The sequence below is a fragment of the Penicillium solitum genome, assembly GCF_028829755.1.
Source record: "Penicillium solitum strain IBT 25940 chromosome Unknown utg000005l_segment0_segment0, whole genome shotgun sequence".
Classification (NCBI taxonomy): Eukaryota; Fungi; Ascomycota; class Eurotiomycetes; order Eurotiales; family Aspergillaceae; genus Penicillium; species Penicillium solitum.
In genome coordinates this window covers 3633315-3651795 of record NW_027072125.1, presented here as the reverse complement: position 1 = coordinate 3651795, position 18481 = coordinate 3633315, and the positions used below count along the sequence as shown (strand labels likewise).

General features: G+C 41.0%; 4 protein-coding genes across 4 annotated transcripts; 3 read left to right on the top strand and 1 right to left on the bottom strand.

Annotated features, from left to right (window-relative positions):
• Window positions 1-11225: 11225 nt before the first annotated feature.
• Window positions 11226-11667, bottom strand: N7455_008968 (uncharacterized protein; the record flags this gene model as incomplete). Its single annotated transcript, XM_065606049.1, has 2 exons — window positions 11226-11609; window positions 11656-11667. The coding sequence occupies 2 exons, from the start codon at window positions 11665-11667 to the stop codon at window positions 11226-11228; spliced, it is 396 nt and encodes a 131-aa protein (XP_065460998.1).
• Window positions 11668-13474: 1807 nt separating this feature from the next.
• N7455_008967 (geranylgeranyl pyrophosphate synthetase) lies at window positions 13475-14566 on the top strand (the record flags this gene model as incomplete). The annotated part of the gene is made up of 1 exon (XM_065606048.1): window positions 13475-14566. The coding sequence occupies one exon, from the start codon at window positions 13475-13477 to the stop codon at window positions 14564-14566; it is 1092 nt and encodes a 363-aa protein (XP_065460997.1).
• Window positions 14567-15871: 1305 nt separating this feature from the next.
• Window positions 15872-16879, top strand: N7455_008966 (BTB/POZ domain-containing protein; the record flags this gene model as incomplete). Its single annotated transcript, XM_065606047.1, has 3 exons — window positions 15872-15961; window positions 16026-16799; window positions 16862-16879. The coding sequence occupies 3 exons, from the start codon at window positions 15872-15874 to the stop codon at window positions 16877-16879; spliced, it is 882 nt and encodes a 293-aa protein (XP_065460996.1).
• Window positions 16880-17874: 995 nt separating this feature from the next.
• N7455_008965 (uncharacterized protein) lies at window positions 17875-18370 on the top strand (the record flags this gene model as incomplete). The annotated part of the gene is made up of 2 exons (XM_065606046.1): window positions 17875-17970; window positions 18020-18370. 2 exons carry the CDS (start codon window positions 17875-17877, stop codon window positions 18368-18370), a joined length of 447 nt encoding a protein of 148 aa, XP_065460995.1.
• Between the last annotated feature and the right edge of the window lie 111 nt (window positions 18371-18481).

Here is an 18481-nt window from a genome sequence, read left to right as displayed (position 1 = left end):
AAAGGGATAGCGCCTATAGAAGTAGTTAAAATCAGCGTATTTCTTAATAAGGAATAAGTAGGCTATTATACCGCTTAAATAAATTGCCTCAAATCTTAGCTTCTTAGCTTTTTACTACAGCTTACAGCATGTTTCTTTATCGTTAAAGTTCTATCCCCAAGCCCTGAATGGTTGAGAAGAGCTCTACAATACTTACACATCACTTTTGGTTCCCTATTAGTAGCCTTAGACACTTAATCAAAGTGATTCTAAACATCAGAAGAGTGTCGTGAATCCCAACGTAAGCGCTTTCTTCTTCCAAAGTCTATTTATAGCCACCATTATATAAATTCAATTATCATTGCTTTAGAGTACACCATATATAGATTGATACAGTCGGGTCGAATAGTCTCGAGGCTAGATAGAATAGGAGGTGAAAATAATCCTGGTTGAATAGAATCGGAATCGATAACTAAGCTTACGACGTATAGAAATGTTCGTTAGCTCACAGATAGATCAGGGGTAAGATCGTCTGATAGGAGAAGTTAAAGGTTATTTGGCAGTGGTAGGTCTAAATCATATAAAGATGATCCGTAAGTATCAGTAAATTAAGATATCTAGTAAGATACCAATAGACGAGCACTTGGGTAAGGATTATAAGAACTTTAGAAGACTTACAAAAAAAATCCTAGTGTATGGACATTGATTCTAGGGCCTCGCGAAACCCTACTCTTCTAGATAAAAAAGATGATAGATCAATAAAGGCCCACATAGGTAGAAAAAAGCTATACTAATTAGCTTACAGCTTACATAAATAATAGGTAACCTATAGGTTACCCGCCAAGAACCCGTAAATCTATAGGTAACCTATAGGTAACCCGCTAGAAGCCTTATAGCGATTAGTTAACTAAGTCTATGGTTAGGTAGAGGTCCTAAGTTAAGACGTAGCAAAGGTAAAAGAGCACTTAGTTAGATTACTTATAGATAAATGAATATATAGCGACCATTCTAAGACCAAACGATTATATTCAGTTCTAAAAATTGTGATTTTACAATTCATATTGTCTATACAGAAAATGTTCCAACTATACTTTATATTTATATATATATTTCCGCACTCCTAAGAACCGTTTCAACTAACTTTGATTTTTACAACCACGATAATATCATAAAGTCCTTAAAATCAAAATACAATCTATTACCATCATTTATTGATTTAAAAATAAGGCAATTTCTCAATATTACATAGGAGAAAAGACATTCATGACTAAAAGTTAAAGAGGTAACCGGAACATATATAAATAACAGTATTTTATTATAGTTAATCAGCAGTTTTATACATTTTCGCATGAACTAATTAGGAGATTTATGCTATAATGGGTTCTTGGCGGGTACCTATGGGTACCCGCCAAGAACCCACAGGTTTTACGGGTATGGGTTTTGGGTCTTGGGTATAAACCCAACCCGTGGGTACGGGTCCTGAAGTTGGACCCAAACCCGACCCAAAGCGAGGTCTAACTGCTATTAAGATACTGCGTTATTTTATTAACAACCGGCTTTAACTTAGGGATAGATTTCTAGCTTCGAATAAGATTATGAAGAACTGATCTTAGTATCGATATAGAAGACCCTTACGGGCCCTTAGCACTATCAAGACGTTCCTAGATTAGAGTAAGTGTATCCTAGAATACTACTCGATACTGATCCCGTAGCTCTTTAGCGTCGGACCAGTCATTAGAAAGAAAGAATTGGAATCTATTATCCGGCGATAGTATTATATAAACTGTATAGATATACCCTCATATTTTATTAGTCTCCTTATAGTAGTCGCGTAATTTTGACTAGCTAGTATCGAGAGAAGTAAGTATCTGCTACTTCTATATAACTCGCTTTCGTTTCAATTGTCTTTTTAATCGTTTAATATACTCAAATAGCAAATTATAGATCTTAAAGATAAGATATGATATTATATCTCGTGTCTTTAAGAGAGTAAGTATATAATCAAAGAATGGCTTTATAAGATAAAGAAGATAGTCAATCTAACGCTATTGATTATTATCTAGTACGAAGTCTTACTTATTAAACTGATCATAGAATTATATAATAAAGATACGGAGTCTCTTAGCTCGCCGGAGCATAAGATATATTAAATTCTACCGAGTCTTTATATCTTAGAGAAGCATAATCCCTTACCCTAAAGGTTGAAGTACGATAAATAAATCTCGGCGCTAAGGACTAGCGCGGATATATATAGCAAGTGCTCGTATTCTTTTTAAAGTATACGAGATATCCCGTTTTTTTATATTCGCCCTTACGAGAGTAACTTATTACTTATGTGACGATCGGGACTGGACCGTACTTTCTGCCGTAACTAGCCGCCCTGACTTTAGAGTTTTCTGCCAGATGTTTCCGACTTATAGATATTTGACATGTTTGTACGAAGAGACAGGACGAGGATCTACAAAGGTCCTATCGCACACGTTTCCTCTCTTCTTCTTCTTTTCCTTCTTTATACTTAGTATTTTCGTTTAAATACACTCTTTACTTTGAAGAATTGGCTGGTAACATAATACTAAGTACCATTCTCATTTCTAATAAAGTAGTACGACTGTACAGACCATCATCCTGATTGGTCTCGGTCACGCTTTACCCCACTCTCCGTTCCTTAGTACTGTATAGCCAAGACTCGAACCGAACCTAAACTAAAATCCGACCAATCAAAATGGTCGGACCGAAACGAAACCTACCCGCGAACCGCGGCAAGCAACCCATTATTATGCCTAATAAAGAAGATAGTAATAAGTAGGATATAACTACTCACGATCCGAATACCCCAAGTCCCGAGACACTAAGACCAGTTAGTACTGGTAGACTTAATAAAGAAAATGATACTAAAGAAGGGTCCTCTATGCGTAAACGATTGTATAAGACCCTAACAAAGGAGCGATTCTATAAACTCGTAAAAGAATACCAGAAGCTAAAGGAGAGAATTCGCGAACTCGAAGACGAGGTCACTATCCTTTATACCGAAAAAATTGAGACCGATATTATCATCAAGTCACTTAGTCAGGAGCGCGATAAAGCTATCGCTCACCGGGATATCACAATCCGTAAGAGAGGTAACCTTACCTACCGTTTTGTCAACCTCTAAACTTAGAGCAGTTCCGGTATACCGATTATAGAAGCCGTTACTACTCAGAAGACTATAAAGATACCAGATACTCTAATGCTTAATGATAGTAAGGAAGTCCGATTCGAGACCTAGGAGACTATGATATAACAGAAGCTCGAAGTAAATACTAATTACTACCCGTTGCCTATATACCGTAAGCTCTATATATAGAGCCGTTGTAAAGGGAAGGCTTAGCTATATATCGCACCCCGAATAAGTTCCGACTTAAGTAACCTATATATAGATGCTAAAGACATGATTATCCACCTAAAGACCGTTTTTACGAATCCGAATCGACACACTAAAGCCTATACCGTATACCATAAACTGATAATAAAACCGAAGGACAACTTTACCGACTTCCTTACTAAGTTTATATAGCTTACTAAAGAGGCTACTGTGATTAAAGAGAACCATAAGCGTAATCTATACTCGAAACTACCATACCTACTCTAAAGCCAGATAATATGGGCGGTTAACCATAACACTATAATATTCGAATCTTTCTCTAAGACCTATTAGAGTATATCTTATAAGATTAACCTCTAGTAGGAGGCAAAGACTACTTCCCATACACAAGCTATAGCTATCCTTAGTAGTAGTACAGGAATAGGAACAACCACGAAGTCGATATATACTCCTCATATAAAGCACGAAGAAAGTTCTAACCCCAATAGACTTTTAAATTCCGAACGAGATACCTTAATAAGAGAAGGTCGATACTTCAGCTATAAGGAATAAGGACATATAACCCGTGAATATCCGAAGAAGAAGCCAACTAGTATTATTACTATAGTTCACCTATCTCCCCATATCATTGAACTTGACGATAATAAAGATAATAACCAGAGAAAAGTCAATACCTAGGCTAAGTCTCCTACCTAGGTAGACAGAAGGTATCACTATACTCGCTAGATTTACACAAATTGATTAGCGGTCCTAAAGATAATTTAGTTTTCAATACTAGACTAATACATAATAGACGCTCTTTTTCTATTTCAGCACTAGGTAATACTAGAGTAGATAGATACGTATTCTTAAACCGAGGATTAAGTATACTCCTCGGTAAACGATTCGGATTAAAAGTAGAAAGCATAGGATAGGAATATCCTATTCGAGGATTCGACAGAAAGCTTAGTAAGCCGATAACACACGTTACTTTCCTTACAATATATATAGATAGCAGGGTATAGTAGTAAGTTCCGATACTGATCGCTGATCTTAGAAAATACAATATGATTCTTAGAAGAAAATGGTTTATAGATCACAATATCTTACTAGACTACCGTCGATACCGAATGATCTAGCTAGATAAGAAGACGCTCTTTAATAATATATTAAGTAAGATAGTAGTACCGACGCCTACCGCTATCCTCCGGAAACCGGAGCCGAACCCTAATCATCAAGCTAATACTAACCGACGAGACCGTCTTTTCGGACGAAAAGAATTAAAGACGAAGGACAGTTATAGGCATACACAAGAGCACTAACACAGGCACTAGTAGATCGAGGAATAAAGAAAAATAAGCCGGAACCTAAAAGATGAAAGTAAGATAATAACTTCGAAGATTCGGCAGCCTAAGGAGGCACTACTAACAATTGATATCAGTGCTATTAGCGGAGTAGGATTCAACCAGTTATATAAGCGTAGGAAGGTTAATAAAGGGACCGAAACCTTCTCTACCTCACTTTATAAGATTAACTATATCATTAATATTAAGGTCTCTCAGATCTAGGATATAGAGATCGAGCAGATCAAGAAGATATTACTAAAAGAGTATCATAAGCTTATAGAAATCTTCTCGAAGAAGAAGTCAGACAAATTACCACCTTATAGGCCTAGAGTCGATCATAACATTATGCTTAAAGCAGAAGCGCAGCCTAGATACTATCCCCTCTATAAACTATCACTAGAGGAATTAAAGATAGTAAAGAAGTATATTCTTAAGAATTTACAGAAGGGTTTCATTATTCCAAGTTCTTCTCTATATACCTCGCCGATCCTAATAGCGAAGAAGCTAGGCGGAGGATTACATTTCTATATCGATTTTAGAAGGTTGAATACAATCATAAAAAAAGACTATTACCCCCTACCGCTAATTAATAAAGTGATCTAACAAATAAGCAAAGCGAAGATCTATACGAAGCTTAATATCTAATAAAGATTCTACCGGATCCGATTAACCCCTAAAGCCGAAGATCTTACTACATTCCGCACATAATACAGATCCTTCAAATATAGAGTGATACCATTTAGACTAACGAATAGTCCCATAACATTCTAGAGATTTATAAACGATATACTCCGAGAGTATCTAGATAAATATATAGTTACTTTCGTAGACAATATCTTGATCTATAGCAAGAATATCGAGGATTATAAGCGATAAGTCAAAGAAGTACTCCATCGACTACAGGAAGCAGGACTATAGGTCACTTTACCGAAATCTAAGTTCTTAGTCAAAAAGACCAAGTTTCTAGGTTTTATTATAAGCACCGATAGCATTACTATAGATCTAGCAAAGATCGAAGTGATATAGTCATAATCAGCGCTAACTATAGTGAAAGGGGTATAGTCATTCCTTAGATTCTATAACTTCTACTAACAGTTTATTAAAGCATATAGTATAATCTCGAAGTCATTATATCGACTGATAAGATAGGACGTTCACTTTAAGTAGTCAATATAGTATAAGGAAGCTTTCCTACGTCTAAAGCAGAATCTAATTAATATACCGATTCTCTGATATTACGACCTAGTTCGGAGGACTAGAGTTAAGACGGATATATTAGATAGAGTTCTCGGAGCAGTACTTACCTAATACCACAAATAAGATGATTTCTAGCATCCGGTAGCATTCTACTCGAAGATAATATAGTAAGCCGAATTAAATTACAAAGTCCGAGATAAAGAACTCCTAGCAATCATCCGTATATTATAGGAGTAGAGACCTAAACTCGAAGGATTATCACAGAAGGATCATTTTAAGATCCTTACCGACCATCAGTTATTAGAATACTTTATAATGACTCGATAGATAAATCAGTAATAAGTAAGATAGAGTGAATTCCTATCGTAATTCCACTTTATGATTAAGTACCGGCCCGGAAAGAGGAATATCATTACAGACGCTTTATCAAGAAAGGAGACCCCTTACATAGATAAGAGTCGTAAGATCATAATACTACCAAAAGCTTATCTAGATAAAGGAGTGCTCCCAACTCACTTAGCTCCTATCACACCAGAGGATACTGTTAAAGAGACAGCGGAGATCGTTAAAAGAGTCAAGGAGTCTAACCGTTAAAGCTCAGAATTAGACAAGTTCCGGTAGATAGTATAAATAGGAGAAAGTTCCCGATAGACAATATAGGACGGATTACTTCTTTATAAAGGATGGCTCGAGGTACCGGACGACAGAGATTTATATACTCGTCTACTCGATAAGATATACCGATAACCTTTAATAGCGCATCTAGGAGTCGAAAAGATAAAGAAACTAGTTACGATAAGATACCATTAGCACGGATAGGTAACCAACATAAAGCGATATATTAACAATTACTTAATCTATAAGCGTATAAAGGCCTAGAGAGATCGTATACCTAGATTATTATAACCCCTACCGATCCTAGAGCGCCCTTAGCAGCATCTTTCAATAGATTTCTATTCATTCCCGAAGGATCATCATAGATATAACGTAGTATTTGTGGTTATAGATTGACTAAGTAAGAGGCCGATCTCTATACCATATCAGAAGGAGACTAAAGCTAAGTAGATAGCCCGGCTATTTATTAATTATATCATATATATTTCGGGAATCCCGGAGACGATCGTATCAGATCGCGGAGGACAGTTTATCTTAGAGTTCTAGACTAAGTTCTATAGAATTCTAGAGATCAGACGGAAGCTTTCGACTACATACTATCCACAAATAGACAGATAAAGTAAGATCGCGAACCAATATATAGCTTAAAGGCTACGTCCATATATCAAATAGAACTAAGATAACTAGTCTAAGCTATTACCAATAGTTGACTTTACGGTATCAATCCTCCCCTAGGACTTAACGAAGAAGTCTCCGTTCTTCGTAGAGCGAGGCTACGAGCCAGTAATAACATTCAACTAAAGAGATCGAGGATCATCAGTACTAACGCTAAACGAGTAAGAAGTAGCCTAGATACTCTCAGATCTATAGGAAATCTAGACTTAGACTAAAGAACAAATTGTAAAGTTATAGTAATTATAGGTCCGGTAGGCAAATAAGTATCGTTATAAGGAGGATTTCGGAGTTAACGACTTAGTATTTATTATAATAAAGGATTAGCTTCAAGATCGACCGAGCAAGAAGCTTTCACACCTAGCCAGTAGGCTATATAGGATCATTAAGAAAGTGGGAAATTCCTATAAGTTAGACCTTCCTAAAGCAATTCGAGTACACCCTATCTTCTATCCAAGCAAATTACGAAAGGTAGCGATAACAGAGCCTCTTACTAGACAGTATATAGATCCTCCTCCCCCGGTATAAGTTAGGGAGACAGACGAATAGGAAGTCGAGAATATCCTAGACGCTAGAACGTATTACCGGAAGCTATAGTATAGGATACAATAGGTAGGACATGACCTCGATTTATAATGGTATCCTGCCGGCGATATAAAGAACGTACCGAGGAAATTATAGGAATTCTATGCGCAGTATCCTATGAAGCCGGGTCCCCTAATGCGTTTATAGGAATGGTTATATGCTGACGAAGAAGATCGAGTTCTCGACGATCACATTGACGACAATAAGCCCGCATTCAGGGACTAAATGCAGTTTTAACCGGGGGTTATGTGACGATCGGGACTAGACCGTACTTTCTACCGTAACTAGCCGCCCTGACTTTAGAGTTTTCTGCCAGATGTTTCCGACTTGTAGATGTTTGACATGTTTATACGAAGAGACAGGACGAGGATCTACAAAGGTCCTGTCGCACACGTTTCCTCTCTTCTTCTTCTTTTCCTTCTTTGTACTTAGTATTTTCGTTTAAATGCACTCTTTACTTTGAAGAATTGGCTGGTAACAGAATAAATACATATTATTATCATCCTTTTATATACTATTACATATCTCTTTTACGTAGTCACGAATGTCTTTACCGTCGGTAGGCTGCTTACGAAGACCTCTCTTCTTCTTCTTTTTAGTAGTAGCTACGTCTTCGTCGATAGTATTAATATCTTTACTAGATTAGGTATTATCGTTATTGTTATAACCGTTGTTATGACTACCTCGGCTACTACGGTTTCCTCTACGACTACCTCTTCTATTGCCTTAGCTATAGCCGGTATTGTTATTATAGATAGTATTAGTGATACCTTCTATATCAGTAGCTACTTAGAGTGCTCTTTAGTACTCCTCTACCTTATCGAGATTAAGTTTCTTAGGTTCGAGACTTACGACTTCTTCCCTAATAAACTGGACCTTTTTGACTTCCAATTCAAGGTTTTGAAGGACTTATGATAGGCCGTATACTAGGTGCGGTGCTGCCTTAAATCGAGTAACTATATGGTACTGTCGCTAGTACTCCTCAATATACTCGCTTACTAAGTTGTAATCCGATCGTTTTATCTTATCGAACTTCCTTATCTCAAGGAATGTAGTTTACATCCGGTCACTGCCTTATATTATAGCCATAAGCTCATCGTACAATTGATCAGCGTACTTAGGTATCTTTGACAAATTGCGCAGCTTATTCTATAGTGTGATATCGATTTGATTGTACATCCAGCTTACAACTAAGCGAGACCAGTACTTCTATCTTTCAAACGAAGTATGTGACTTAGGAGGTCGGGGAATATCGCTTTCTAGCAGCCATTCCAAAGCGTATAAGATCAACTGGTAAGCCAGTGCCTGTTTCCAACCACTTAGATCAGTGTCATTATGCTCCAGTGTCCTCACTTTCTGAATTTTGGTTATTGCAATCGTTGGCAGACCATGTCCCTGATGGGACGGCTTGTTATCCTCATCCTCGCTGTCACTGGCATCCTGCGCAAATTGGATCGGATCGTTCAAGGACGGGACTTCATTGGGATCAATCGTGTTAGGCGGTACGCCGGGAGGGGGGGTTTGTGGGTTGGTGTCCCCCACATTTCCGGTCGCGAAGGGGGGGTTTGTGGGTTGGTGTCCCCCACATTTCCGGTCGCGACGTCTGCCATGATTGGATTGTAAAGCTAAACGGAGCTTTTGCCGGCGGGGCTCGAAGGATTTCCTGGATGTTATTGGCTGGATCCGAATCCGTGTAGTGTACCACGCACAAAGGTGGATCCACTGTGGGGTCAGATCGTCAAAAGTCTCCAGATGAAAATAGCTTCAGAGAAAAGAGTTGCTAGTGGTCCAACTAGCAAAAGAGGCTCATAACCTGATACAATACGTGTAAGTTCATAGAGAAAGCACTGTATGTATTCTGGTGGACGAAGAGGAGAAAGAGAGGACGAGAGAGAGCAGGCAAACTATCTGGGTTCTATTTACATGTGATGCCTTAGGCATCCGGGCATCCAACAGATTGCCTCATGAGTTTCTATGGATTGAACACGAGTATCTATCTCGTTCAATAAATCTATCTCGTTCAATAACTACAGCAATTGGTCACTCAAGTCATTGTTCACCATTACACGTCAATAATAGAACTGTCACTTCCCATCCCGGAATAAGTTATTCGTGAGCAAATAAACTGCAGGTTTGTGGAGATCCCAAAGTTGATCATCCAATTAACAGGGCAGTAAATGTGCTCACTGCTTTTGTCAACTCCATTTTGTAGCTGAAACCAGCCCCCTGATTAACAGTGAGCCCGGCTTTGCGCTGCCGACAGGCTGGACCGGCTTGTGATAGACGTTGTTGGATTGAGGTCAATGCTGGCGAATGGGCTGAATAAACGGGCAAGGGCGCAATCCTCCCAGATAACTAGTGTCGAAGCGGTAAATTATCTAGCTGAGCGCTGTTCATAGAAGGATGCCACAGGAATGAGTACTGCGTGCTCGTTTTGTTTGGTTAATCTAGGCTCGGAACGTTTATCTCCCGTGCTGTGATCCCTGCCCGAGAGGTTTTAACGGAGTATATCTCCGCTTTAATCGTTTGTTTTGTGATTATAGAATTATTTTCCATTTTGACAGAAGCCATACAGCCTTCGCAAGATGTTGATCTTTCCCATTAACAAGTAGACAGCCATTGGTCATTTGGGGTTTGGTGAAGTCAATCTACCTACTCTCAAACGGGCTCATCTCAACACATATGCCTATGTGGCATGCTCAGTATATGTAGTCTTCTTCCGCCTGTGTCAGGCTGTGGTTTTTATGAACCATCGGTAGAATATTATGATTAAACGCTGGGCTTTTTAAGATCTGCAGCGGACTCCGATGACAAGAGCAGTAACAGGAAGAACACACACCATGGGTTATAGATGTTATCGGGTTATGAATGTTATATCGCACAAAATGAAAATGTTGGTCACCCAATTCCAAACTTCTTTTTAGTCTATAGTTCTCACAAAGCCATGAGATATAGTTTGGGTACTTTGCGCTTGGTCAGCGAATTGAGTTTGTACCGAGTAGCTGCGGGGTGTTCCATTTTATGTTCATCTTGTCTCGAATACATACGAATACCGATGTATTTCTCGAGACGGCCTCAAGCTCAAAGTTGCTTGAGCGAGTGCAGGCCTCTTTCCGAAACATATCACTGAGGCGCATTTTTCTCTGTTCAAGTTGAGATAGAGGTGGCTATATTGGTGATGAAGGGGCGCGAGTGCCAGTATATAGAAATTAGAGTCTATCAATCGTATATTTGTTAGATCAAGAAGCAGCTGGAAGGCCCTAGGTATCTGTAGCAAGGAATTAGAGAGTAAACGGCAAATACAGTGGCTGCCACCACTCCGGAGTCACATTGGTAGCCCATAACAGGATTTGCCCAGTCCCTTCCAAGTCACGGTTTCTCATTACCCTTACGCAAATGGTTTGATTCGGCCCAGGTAGATTGCGATCTGATTTATTATTCTATTTGAACAGCTTCTCAGGGCGTAACAGGAAGAAATGCATCAAGTTGCATCAGTTCACACCACTCCTACTACTGACCTCCGCAGGTGCGGAGACACGGCTGCCGGTGAGGTCTCCGGCTTTATCGTCGCACTTGGGAGGCTCCTCCGACTCCGCCTCCAGCCGCTTCACCACCAAATCAAACATCAAATCAAATGACTTGGCATCCTCATAACCATGCTTGATACCATGCTCTGTGAACAGGTAGTCTATCATGGATCCCATTCGCCGATTGACCTCATAAAGAATCTCGGTTAGCCGGACTATCTCCTCCAACTCGCTCCTGGATTGGCCGAGCGCCTCCCGTATGGCAGCTAGCTCCTGCTCGGCTCTCGCTTGGCGGCGTTCTGCTTGGACGGTGCGTGTATTGAGTGCACCAATGATTCGAAGAACTTCCTTAATACTGATCAGCGATGTCGCGGCTAAGGAAGAAGAGACTTACCGAGGCATCCATGCCTGCGAGTGAATAATTGGCCAAAGAGGAGATACAGTCAGGGTCAAAGAAATAATATGGGTTAAAGAAGTAATATGGAGCAAGTGACACCTTGTACACTTAGAGGGAATCGGTGCCTTGAAACAGGAAAAGTACGATTTTTGATTCCAATGGCTATACTTATAGGTTGCTTGTTCCTCTTCATCAATTGAGAAGCTAGTATATCTCTTCTCTCATTCATACATAGATCTTGGGGCTTGGACTTAAAAGACCATGTGTACTACCATGCGTTCATGATAGCATTGGGCGAGAAGTGTGTTTCTGAACGCACCTCACAGAAAACACCAGACGCTATGTTCAAATGAATGAACAGAGTCGGTATGGTTAATGTGGCAGAACATTAGCCATCACTAACACGACTTGATCACAAAGAGAATGAAGGGTACTGTAATTGGAAGAGCAGCACGTTGAAATTGGCACCGGTCTTTTGTTCATCACCACAAATCCACCCCAATTTCTCCACACAACATAAAATAGCACGTTAGCTTTCCAAAAATAGTTGTTCAGTAACTGAAGGCTGTCGTTATAAAGCTAAAATAACAAGCTACCCTGGTATTTCTGAGTTATAGGGGCTTGATCTCATCTTTCTCAGCAATTGCTCTCCACTGTATCCAGCATTCTACATCTCTCTTTGCCCATCAACCTTCCCATTCTGCGTCCAGACATACTACTAGCAACCATTTCTCGAGCCATGCCTGGAACCATTTCGAAAGTGGCAAAATGGTTTGGGCTGGAGGTGGTACATGTCATCATTGTTCGTCGGTCACACCATGGAGATCTACGTCTTGTCCAGTCTACATTTCCTTCGGACCATCCAACGGTAGGTCTCCTTCTAGCTTTTGAAATATCTACTAAATTTTTTAAGAATATTACATTGACTCTTGAGGAAGAAGAGGCGAGTTCATCGAAAAAAGGCATTGAGTGGTAGATGGCTAGCTAGAAAACAATGGCAAAGTCGGCCGCCGCTGTATGTCTCTGCGGAGAAGCGGAGTGGAACTGTTGTGAAATGAAGCTTGTGCAGATCAGGAACCAAGCCGCATCGTTGGAATTAGGTCCGAGGTGTCTATGCGGACGTCCAAGCTGATTTCCAATCAACTGTATGGCTCTATTAGTCTCTTTCACACTATAGACTTATCCCCGTCACCAAATAACTAAGATATGTTCACTCGTCTGTTTTGTCAGATTGCCATCGTATATATATGTCGTGGGAGATTTCTGCTGAGTATATGATCTATGTGGTAAAAGACGTAAGAGGCAACCACCGACCGCGCCAATTTCGCGGCGGACAAAGGTGGCTACATGCAGCACTTGCTTGTAGTTAGCAGAAAAACGAAGTCATGGGCCAATAAGCAAGTTTAAGACATGTGACATATCCAGTATCAGAACGAAGCACACATGTACGCGCATTTGACCAATCAGACGTGGATGTGACCGAGCAAGGCAAGCCAATATACTAGAACAACGCATCAGCATATGCGCCAAGCTGATAGAAGGTCGGCAACACGTCAATTTGACGAGATTATGCTTCTACTTTTTTCTATTATGGTCATGTTCCCAAAAAAGCTACATTCGTAGCTGGTTCTCTATTGTATCCCAGACACGTTGTAATTCACTCTCGGCATATAGCCCTGTCAGTGTGTGTTGGCACCAATAAAGGGCTAATTGGATATTAACCAGTCTGGATTATTACTACGCTATGCCACCCTTGAAATGTTCAAGCGAACTCATCTTACCATATCACCTATTCTCATGATATTTAATTCATCAAATGTCAGACTTCAAAACAACCTCCGAGGGGATCCAGGAGATCTATCGCTTCAGCCTCGAATCTTCCGCTCCAGCGGAGGCAACAATCACTGATGTGAGGCACCTGGCGTCTTATAACTGGATCGAAGCATCCACACCCACCATTGCTGTCCCGGGCAGTCCAGCTCTGTGGTCCGCCCCACCAGGATCCCGTCAAGTGAGGAAAGATAGCGGCCTTGTTTATATTTCTCAGAATGCCGCTCGTCATCCTGATAGCCCTTTAGAACCATTATTTCGCTCTCTTTACATTGAGCAACCCTCGTTTGACATAAACTCAATCGACATTGTGACCGATCGAAACAACATTCGTAAACTTCTGTCGTTTATCAAGCCGAATTTGAGCAAAAACGGTCTCGATGCATTCACCATCCAGGTGGATATGACCGCTCGGACTGCGATCTTTTCCCGTAACGAGACCGCCACTTATGAAGTCATTGGGCCGGGCGAATTTCGGGGCTTTGGACATGAATTCGAAAAAGCATATACGATCACTCAGGTCAAAGACAGCACTGGGCACCATCGCATAATCTCATACCGACTGGGTGGTCTGAGTTTCCTTGTGCGCCATGAGACAGACGGGTTTGTTGGAGATTTGAAATCCAGTGTAAAGGATGACGAATCAACAGGGGACAATCTTGCCAATATCCTGAATTCCTTGTCCCTCACGCCGGAAACACTTTCTATAGACGAGCCCTCTATCAAATCCAAGTTGACAATCAAGAGAGAAGGTCGGATAGCATCACGGGAATCGACCCTTGAGATCAAAACTCGAGTTTTACACAAACCTCTGGAGCTAACAGAGGTTGCGGCTCAACTCTGGATTTCTCAAACACCCAACCTTGTCCGGGCTTATCATCAACGTGGAATATTCTCGACGCCGAAAGTGGAAGATGTCACTGGCGCGATGAAAGACTGGGAAAAGACCCACCAGGATGCTATCACAAAACTCGTTGCACTAATTAAATGCATTTTACGAGTCACCAGAAATTTGGGTGGCAGTTCCACTGTTAGCTATGATCCCCTGAAAGACAAACTCGTGGTCGAGAAGGGGTGAGAGAAAGAAGGTGCTCCCGGAGGATCTTTTTTCTCGATGGGAAATCTCCATCCCCGCCAATGTCACCAAGAAAACCTCTGTGCATGACTCAGAAGTTACTCAAAAAAGGCAGAATACTCGGAGACCTACTACGGCACTTGACCAGGATGAAGTCCTTCCAAATGGTATCAAAGCAGAGCCGGCTAAACTTCGACCTTTTACTATATCCGCTCTTGCAAACGAACCAGAATCATAGAGCTGTCGTTGGAAACAGCGAAATTGGTTCACTGTTTTGATTGGACTATACCTTATCAGCTTTCTTATTTTGGTGAGGTCTGTCTTCCGCTTAGTTGAATTTACGGAAGAGTATAGTGGGTATATCATGACACATGATGTTTTCGTGTATGTTTTCGACGGATTGTTACTGCTGATTGCTATGGTCAATATTATTGTGTACCTCCCCGCGGAGATTTTGGGACATGGCAAGGCTGGAACCAGACAGGGCTCGGAGACAATATATCCATGGACCGCGGTGGGTGTGGTTGCTGCAGTATAGAAATGTGGTATAATATTGGGACTTTTAATTGTTAGAAAGGTTCAAATTCAGCTTTTTTTTTCTATATTTACCCTTCGTCAGATTTGATCATCGAGAAATAAAAAAATATAGCGGGCTATAGGCACCATCTAAGTGAATTAAATCCTAGTCTTATGCGTCGGAGTGAGCCTGAATCCACATACCGTGCCACGGCCAGGAAATAATCCCATTATCTGTCAGACTGGTGCGGTTTGTCTGGTGACTCAATACTTCGAGTATGTGCGGCAAGCAAGGCTGGTAAATATCGTGTAGGTACAGGTTATTTTGCTACTGATCCTAATACGAACATTGAGGTGTTTAGAACTGCCCGAGAAGCAAAACGTGAGTGTTTCGAGGGAAGTACTGCTTTGTGAGTTAACATTCAATACTATTAATCGCATAGAAGATTTGTACTGTAGTAATTTGTCCATCCATAATTACGACAGGTTTGAAACAAGCGGGGTTAGGCAGCAATGCATATAGGGCACATATGAATAAAAGAAGGAATTTATTAACGTATGTAGCAAACACCAGAAACGTCAACTGAAAAAAGGCAAGATTTCAGCCTTCTCGACCAAAGACCTAGAACCTGACCCCCCCACGTCCGACAAACAAAGCAAGGAGGACCAGGAAACCATTCTCACTCTCATTGCTAGGTGAGAACCGAACAATCCGGTTGAGATCTTACAGCGCTTTATCATTAACGTTAAATAAGCCTGCATCTTAACTCAAGCTACAGTGATTTGACAATAATGTGCAAGGGTGAGGCTTTCTCGGCTCATAGACTTGTCGTTTGCCCAAGATCAAAGTATTTCCACCGGGCTTCTTATGGCGGCTTCAAGGTGAAACAAATCAGATCTTTGAGCTTCTCATGAAGTGTGTCTGACAAGCGCTGTTCGCTGCTAGGAAACCGAAGGGCAGATTTATCTGGACGAAAGAAGCCCGATTCTCATCGAGAAAGTGCTAGAATTTCTGTACACCGGAGATTATACCCTCAAACGCCTTGCAACAACACCGGTGCACCCTGGCACAGAGGGTGCTGAACGACAAGAGATAAATACAAGGGTTGAGAATGGGCCAGTGCTGGACTCGTCATCCGAAGAATCTGGTATGCATAATCATACCACGGAAATGACAGAGCTTTTCAATGAAGCCGCTGTGACGGCTACAGAGTCTACGGAGGGACCAGTGGATGGATCAGCGGTAGAAAATAAACCGGTCCCGATTGAAGAAAACCCCGCAGAGGAACTATTCGAGCAAGGTGTTGAGTTGGAGCCAATCGTCGATAAATTGGCTGACTGTCATCCATGCTACTTTCATGTGCGCATGTATGGCGAAGCAGATTATTTCATGATCAGTGATTTGAAAACCAAAGCAAAGGCGCAATTTCTTGCATCATTCATGGACAATCCCAAAAGAGCAACCTTTGCGGATACAATTGAGGAACTCTATTCCACACATGCCGACTATCAGCAGCTAAGGCAACTTGCCATTGAAGTGATAGTTGACAACTTGCCGAATCTTCGAAAAGGGTTGTTTCCGGTGATTGATTCCAGACTCATGAAGGCGGTTCCCGACTTTACTCTTGATCTATGCCAAGCGACACTGGACAAGTATGTGGGTGTTCCACCCACCACTTTGTTCTCTGTGGGTCCTGAATTCAAGGTACACCCAGCCAGGGTAAGTCTGTCAGATTGGTCATACCAATCCATTTCGAGATAAGATAGTGAATTTGCTTAAAGAAGGTGGCTAGGGTATAATTTCGAATGAACTCACGTTATCGTTCGCGAGGGGTCGAGGTTAATAAAATCATCATCATCATCACTGTGAATGATCAGCGTACCTATGCTTGGATCTAAAATTGCATAAAAGGGAAGAAAATAAGGTTTCCGGATTCAGCGATGCATAAACAAGCCAGCTGTGCTGGTTCTCTCTTGACGGGGTTGGTCAAAGAAAATAATTTGATATTAGCTATTATCGAAGCGAACAAACAGCAACATGCGCTTCTTGGATAAATCTTGTACATAAATGGAGATGGCTGGTCGAGTCAATTGATGATTTTATTACATGAAGCATTTGGTTGAGAGAACTACAGTAATAAACAGGCTTGGCAGGGAGTGGAGGGTACATTCGACGAAATGAACAATCTGGTCAACCGGTTTTTCAGGTTAGAAAGTTGTTTGCATTTGTTCTTTTATTAAACAACCAAAGCTCTACGATCCCAATGATGACTAGATGAATGAAATTTGATGGCAGGACCTGTTGAATGGCCTTGTTAAGAATAGCTGACCAGAAATCATGCAATTTGGTTCATAAACAGATTTAATTATCAGCCCCCAGCGTTTTCTTCCGTAAATCTTATTTTTCTGCCCTACAATTAAGTTGCATCGTTGCTCTTGATTGGTGTAAGTAGCCAATATTTTTGTGTTGATTTTGATAATTTTTTGAGATTGGTCAGTCAGATCAAGAAACTTGTCGTCTCCCCTTTCTTTTTTTTTAAACAAATTATACACGAATTCTAGTTCGCGAGGAAGACCAACCATCCGCACAGGCAATCAGTGGAAGGAAGTGTGTGTCAAGTTTTCCGTCCTTTTTTCGGCCATGTACAAGAGAATCAACAGCGCATTTACATATTTAGCGATATAAAGGCGAGTCCCAAGTGTACGGAGATCGGCGACAACAAATCAAGTAGAGCGCAGACCAGCGCTACTTGGGAACCCCTTGCTCTAATTCAAACCAATACGAGATCATAGCAATGTTTAGTCTTTTCACATTCGTGATCTCAATGTTTTTCGGCGTTGCAATATGGGCTGTTCCAACTCCTGCCATGCGTGAAAGGGTGTCCACACATGTAATTTCTCCACTACACTTTGCGTGCACACTTTGCTCATCTGCTTTAGAAACTTTCCGCTCCACTCCTACTCACTGCCTGGGAAACCTCCAATTGTAAGGGAAATCCCGGTTACACCCAATTTTCCGATTCAGTCGTTGCACGGAACATCTCGAACTATGGTATCTTCCGGAGCTTTCAGCTCAACCGCACACTCACAGGTCAGGAGCAGCTGGATATCTCAGTCACCGATGACTACGCTACATGGTATCCAGATAAAGATCAATTGGCATACAACAGCTCGTCTTGCACAAATTTCTGGCAAAGCTACTACGCTATCAACGGAAGTACCACCTGCCATAAAACTCCACCCTTCACCTGCCACCGCCTGTGGAATAACCCTGGCCTACCGATGACATAGCACTCCTTCACGAAATATCTTTGATTGATCAAACGCGAGGTTTTGGCTGTCAATATCTGACAGAGCACGAGCAAAAGGAATCACAGCTACGCCCAGCACTTGGTATCCGAT